The 6,000-nt window shown below is 44.4% G+C and overlaps 1 protein-coding gene across 10 annotated transcripts in view; it reads right to left on the reverse strand.

Moving 5' to 3' along the window:
* The window catches only part of LOC132824232 (transcription factor COE3-like), a 516,826-nt gene extending 512,256 nt beyond the window's left edge, over positions 1-4,570 (reverse strand). For all 10 annotated transcript variants that reach the window (XM_060839322.1, XM_060838666.1, XM_060839181.1 and 7 more), the window contains exons 1-3: positions 3,946-4,570; positions 2,510-2,666; positions 1,786-1,849 (exon numbers count right to left, since the gene is read on the reverse strand). In XM_060839322.1, coding sequence (XP_060695305.1) covers positions 1,786-1,849; positions 2,510-2,666; positions 3,946-4,079 — 355 coding nt within the window. In that variant the 5' untranslated portion in view covers positions 4,080-4,570. The remainder of the gene's footprint in view (positions 1-1,785; positions 1,850-2,509; positions 2,667-3,945) is intronic.
* Positions 4,571-6,000: the final 1,430 nt, after the last annotated feature.

Genomic DNA, 6,000 nt, shown 5'->3' on the forward strand with positions numbered 1-6,000 from the left:
GAAAAAAAAGCTTCCCTTCAGCCAGGACAAAGAGACACCCAAGTTTAAAAAATAAAACTGTGGCCATTCAAAGTTAGTGAAAGAAGTGTTACAATGGCCAAACATTAAACTGTCTATTGTTCACAACTGTTTCTAGACCTGCTGTATATGTCCAGTGTATTTTGTTATTTCAGATTGGTAAATTTAAATGTTTTATGTTTGATTCCACCCCACTACCTCACCCCAACCCACTATCCTTCTTTACCTCTTGTTCACTATTCCCCATTCTTTCAAACTTTTCCTTTTCCCTCCAAATCTTTCTCTCCTGCATATTGCTGCTTTCTTTTTGCGTCCTTATCCCATTATCTTTCTCTAGTTCTATTTTCCCTTGCAGCTGCACTTTATTCCTTAACTGCCCTCTCCATTTTCCCCTCCCTTTGCTACATTGTGAGCAGTGACTGGTTCTCCACTCCCTTGTTTGAATACTTTCGGATCAGGATGAGGGGTGGGGGAAGTCAGACAGTTAAATCGAATTTCAATCCCAGACTATAAGTCTCCCAACTCTGGCTGTAACTAAACAGAACAAGTGGTATTGCCAACAGTTCGATATTATTACTGTCTTGTGAATTGGAAGGCAAGAAGTCGGTGAATTCGGCAAAAGCAGTTTGACAATTGTGTGTGTGTGAGAGAGAGAGAGAAAGAGAAATATTACAGGACATGTATTAACGGCGAGAGTGAATTCGGTACGGACCGGTTAAACCTCTCTCACACACAAACCTCTACATAAAGAAATCTAGCATCTTACAGATTAACTACACGATTTTAAAACACACTCAGAATTGACATCAATAAAACAAATGATAGCGCGATTGATAACAGACCGACGTAAATGTCAAGCTAAATAAGGGCAGCACAGACTCTGAGATAAACACCTCCTGCTTAAGACTCGAACTTAGGTTTAAAACGCCGGTGACCAATCGTAACAATAAATACTTCTTAAAGCAAAGAAAATCTCCAAAACGATTATGAAATCATTATTTCTCTAAGCGTCGGAAAGCCTATATATATATAGCTACGTTTTTTTAACACCTTGGTATAAAGTTTTTGCACAGAAGTTTTCAGATCATTTCATTGTGTTCGGAAGATGAGGCACTGGATCCGACGCGTCAACTCTGCCCAGATGCTGCCAGACCTGCTGAGATTTTCCAGTAATTTCTGACTTCCAGCGCCCGCAGTTCTTTTGGGGGCTTTTGTTTTAAATTTCATTTTCACTGTCTTGTGCAAATCGCCAACTTTCGACCGAAGCTGTTGCGGTTGTTTTCGAGCGGAATGGATAAACATGCCAACAATCCCAAATTGTAAATATCAATATCAACAGCGGGGACCAGCGTGTGCCCTGAGTTCCTATCTCTGATTGACAGTGTTTTTATTTCAGGAGTTTTCAACACAAATTAAATTTTGAGTAGTTTTTGAGAAAGCAAAGACTATTTTTGTCATTGCATTTTTTTCCTGAATAATACCTCAGCTTCCCACTACCAAAAGATTGAAATTAGTTTTGTTGATTTGCAAAATGTATTGAAAAAAAATGTTTGCAATTAACACGCCTTACCCAATCGACACTGTTTAATTATAAGTGATTTATTTACGTAACTCGATCTTGAAACAAGCTGTCTCTCTCTGTGCATTTAAACTCTGATCTAAAAGATGGCAAATTGTGTGGTTTTTTTTGGAGGAGGGGGGAAATTTGTGGGGTTTTTGTTCAGATTTCTGGTACTGTTTGTGGGGGGTGGGGGGAGAGTGACTTACCGTTGCTGTACAGGAGCTGTAATTTATAGTGAACACCGTTGTTTGTTTTTTCCCCGTTCTGTTCCTGCGGACGAAAGCACAAAAGGCGTTAAGTTCGGATCGAATGCAAGCTGCATTCGCATGCCGCCTAAACGCAACTTTGAGTTTTACTCCCAACGTCAACAAAGAAAGGTGTAACGAGAGGCCGATGAATTTCGCGCGATTGTTCGAGTTGAGATCAGAGCAAGCTTTTGTTGAAATGTGCATTACAGGCTGAAGTCAGATACTGACGGCGTGCAATTGGTATCAACGTTTCTCTCTCTCTCTCAACCTCCTGTACCCAACTCCGAGTATGTGGGATATCGGGTCTGGAGTCAGTAAAGGAGCAGATTTTGAAAAACAAAATGTGAGGAGTTTATGGGGGACAGAGAGAGGTAGATTAAAGGGGCAATTTACTGTGAGTTTTTTTTAAAAAAGGAATCAGTTTTGAGGATCTGTGAGAAATAGGAAAAGGACACACACAGAACTGCAAAGAGTCTCACACACGTAACACTCGGGGGCAATAACTAAAACCAGAGGAACTGACATCAAAAAAACTTCAGCCCAAAATATAAGGAGTTGTTCACAGAGGGCCCGAGGAGTCGTAAATGGAAAGGGAGAGATGGAAGGGAACAGTAAGGGCGGGTATAGGGCGGGTGGGAGAGAGCAGAGAGAGAAAAGTAATGGAAAGGAATAAGCAACTTACTTTATCTTTCTCTACGAAGTCAACAAACGCTGTCCTCTCGATCTCCACCGGTTGACCTTGCCGGTCATACAGAGCCAAGACGAAGTGGAAGAAATTGGATTTACGCAGGTTCGAAGGCGGCTGTTTCTCGAAATGTGACCGGGCCAAACCGACTCCACTGCGGGCAAAGCAAATCACAAGCAAGGGCTTCGGTTACAAGGCGTTTGTACAAGGCGGCTTCTGAAACAACTGGAGGTTAACGGGAGAGGGAGGGGACTTGAATCGGTTACAACTTGGGGAAAGTGAAATCAACCTCTTTATTTACTTGGAAGTTCGGAAAATGACCCTTAGAAGCACGAAGTTTTTTTTTGAAGGGTTAGATTATATCAGCGGCGGCAGTGATGTTTCAGATTTTTAACAACGATTAATTAAATTATTTTACATTAAAAAAACCCCACACATCTGCTAGTTTTAAGTAAAACTAAGCGGGATGGAATTTGTTTTTTTTAAAAAAGCATTCCGTCTTCATTTTCTAAGTTATGGAGAATAATTTGCAAAACGGGGAAGGTTGATACAACTGATATGGAGAGAGCGAAAGGAGAGATTGCTGAAGAGGGAAATTTAACGGATAAAAGATTGAGGGAACTTTTTGTTTTGCTCGGGACGTTATTTGTTAGGGATTATGAATTGTGCAAAAGAAGCGGGAGGAGGGGTGGGGAAAATCAATCGGAAGCAAGGACAACATTATAATAACTCCAAACGAGATTCCCAGAAGTAGAGCGGACCGTTTTATACAATGTATTTCGCTCAAAGCTGATTTATTGTCAACAAAGGACGGAAAGCCTTCGAGGCACGGACTTCTGAGAGGGTAGAAGTAAGTAACAGATTCCAAAATTCCATTGTTAAAAGATTTACTCAGGAAATGAGGGAAGGAGGGCGCGAGTTTTGAAAAAAAGGAGGTAAAAGTCAGAAAGAAAGAGGGAAGGAGAGAAAGGGATGGAGAGAGGGGTGAAGAGATGGGAAGAAGGGAAGGAGAAAGAGAGGGAGAGGTAGAGAATAAGGAATAAGTGGAGAGATGAAGGCGCAGAAAGCAACTAAATACACGCCGGGTGGGAAAAATAACCTGGACCTAAATATCGAATTTTCCCCCGCACAGAGGAATTTTTATAATGAAACGCAACGAGGAATAATACAGAAACACACATTGAGAGAGTTAGCAGCTCCAGCTCACCCGGGCTGGGAATAAACATTGGAAATTGGTATCTGGGACACTGGGGTAACAAGAGCGGGGTGGGGGGGGGGGGGTGAAATATGACAACAATGTAGGAGCAAATTACTGCAGATACTGTAGTGAAAACACACCAAGAAGCAGCCCTTCTGCCTGGAAACGGGGGGTGGGTGTGTGTGTGTGTGGAGGGGGGGGGAAATAATAGGAAGTATGAAGCGTTCGAACTAACCTCTGAGCCGCGGTGTTCGCATCCAGTATCCCGCCGGAATGTATCCAGGTCCTAACAGGATTCATCCCAGTAATCAAAGGTTCTTCCTTCATGGCTAGACCCCCTCTTGGTATGGTGTCCTGGATGGCGAACATCAAAGCAGCCTTCTGTTTGTCTTGTCTGTCTCTCTCTCTCTCTCTCTGTTTGTTTGCTGTCTTGTGCGTTTCCAAAGAGAAACACAATAGTTAATTCTGCAAGGCTGTTTCTCCTTGTGTGTGTGTGTGTGTGTGGCGTATCACTTTCAGTGCAAATCGTTTCTCCGTCTTTCGCTGCCTGTCGGCTGAGTAAAACAGATCCCGGACAAGTCAATGGGTCTGCTTCTCTCTCTCTCTCTCTCTCTGAACGGAGCAGAGTTGATTCTGCACTTATACAAGAATCGCTTTCACTGAGAAATTAACATGTTGGCTTTTTCTTTCCCACCCCCCCCTGTTTCTCCGCTTGGAAGAGAGATCTTCAAATTCGGCTGCGTAAAGTTGAAAGCGGCTGCATGTAATATGTGAGGATTGATATGTATCTAGACAGAGAGAGGTGTAAAATGTAACTGCAGCTCCCGTACGAGGGCAGCGCTGTCAATAGTGAGTTATCCATATGAGATCCAAAAGCTGAGGAGGGTTTTTTCTGTCTTGCACTCACCCCCCCCCCCCCTCCTCCTCCCTTGGGGGAGACCAGCGTAAGCTTGCAAATCTACAATTGCCTCCTATCCTCTCTCTCACAGTTTCTGTTCTGCCCCCCTCCCTCCTCCACCTCCCGTCCAGGTCCCTCCCTCTCTCCTTTCCCCGAGTCTTTGTGCCTCCCCTATCCCAGAGGAATGCACCTTCTCCTGGGCTCCGACACTTGCCAACTCTCCCTCCCTCCCTCCCTCCCACCCCGGGGAGAGAGAGAGAGAGAGAACGGAGCGAGCGAGACAGACGCTGCTTCTCTCCTTGATTGACAGTCAGGAGGTGGGGTCACACTCTCCAAATTAGGAGATCTTTCTTTAAATCTCCCCTGGCTGACTTCTCCAGGATTGGCTGCAGGTTGAGGGGATGGGGGTGGGTTCTCCACAGTGACATCAGGCAGCACCCTCGTCATCGGCCTCCCTCCCCAACTCCCCTCGTTCCAAATAAAAAGTGAAATCCCAGGTAGAAATAAAGTCCTTTTTCTTTAACTCTTGGAGGACCGATTTAGTCTGCAGCTAGGTAAACACAATGACTGCAGATGCTGGAAAGCAGATTCTGGATCAGTGGTGCTGGAAGAGCACAGCAGTTCAGGCAGCATCCAAAGTGCAGCGAAATCGATGTTTCGGGCAAAAGTCCTTCATCAGGAATAAAGGCAGTGATCCTTTCAAAACAAGGGAGAAACAAGGTACTCTCCCCAGAATCCGGCCCTTTTGTGAAGGGTCTATCCCAAGGGCATTTCAGATGAAGGGCAGGAGGATACTCTGAGCTCAGAGTTTTTTTTCATCCAAAGAGTGTTTGGACTGCTATGCCTGGGAGGGTAGTTGGGGAGGGAAATTTCACAATTTTTTTTACAAAACTACTTAGATGAGCAGTTGAGATGTCATTACATAGAATCCCTCCAGTGAGCAGAAAGAGGCTATTTGGTCCATCGAGTCTGTACCAACCCTCTGAAAAGCATCAGATCCAAATCCACCTTATCCCTGTAACCCTACATTTCAATCCACCTATCCTGCACATAGAATCATAGAGGCATAGAGATGTACAGCATGGAAACAGACCCTTCAGTCCAACCCATCCATGCCAACGAGATATCCCAACCCAATCTAGTCCCACCAGCCAGCAACCGGCCCATATCCCTCCAAACCCTCCTTATTCATATACCCATCCAAATGCCTCTTAAATGTTGCAATTGTACCAGCCTCCACCACATCCTCTGGCAGCTCATTCCATACACGTACCACCCTCTGTGTGAAAAAGTTGCCCCTTAGGTCTCTTTTATATCTTTCCCCTCTCACCCTAAACCTATGCTCTCTAGTTCTGGACTCCCCGACCCCAGGGAAAAGACTTTGCCTATTTA

The sequence above is a fragment of the Hemiscyllium ocellatum genome, chromosome 1, assembly GCF_020745735.1.
Source record: "Hemiscyllium ocellatum isolate sHemOce1 chromosome 1, sHemOce1.pat.X.cur, whole genome shotgun sequence".
NCBI lineage: Eukaryota > Metazoa > Chordata > Chondrichthyes > Orectolobiformes > Hemiscylliidae > Hemiscyllium > Hemiscyllium ocellatum.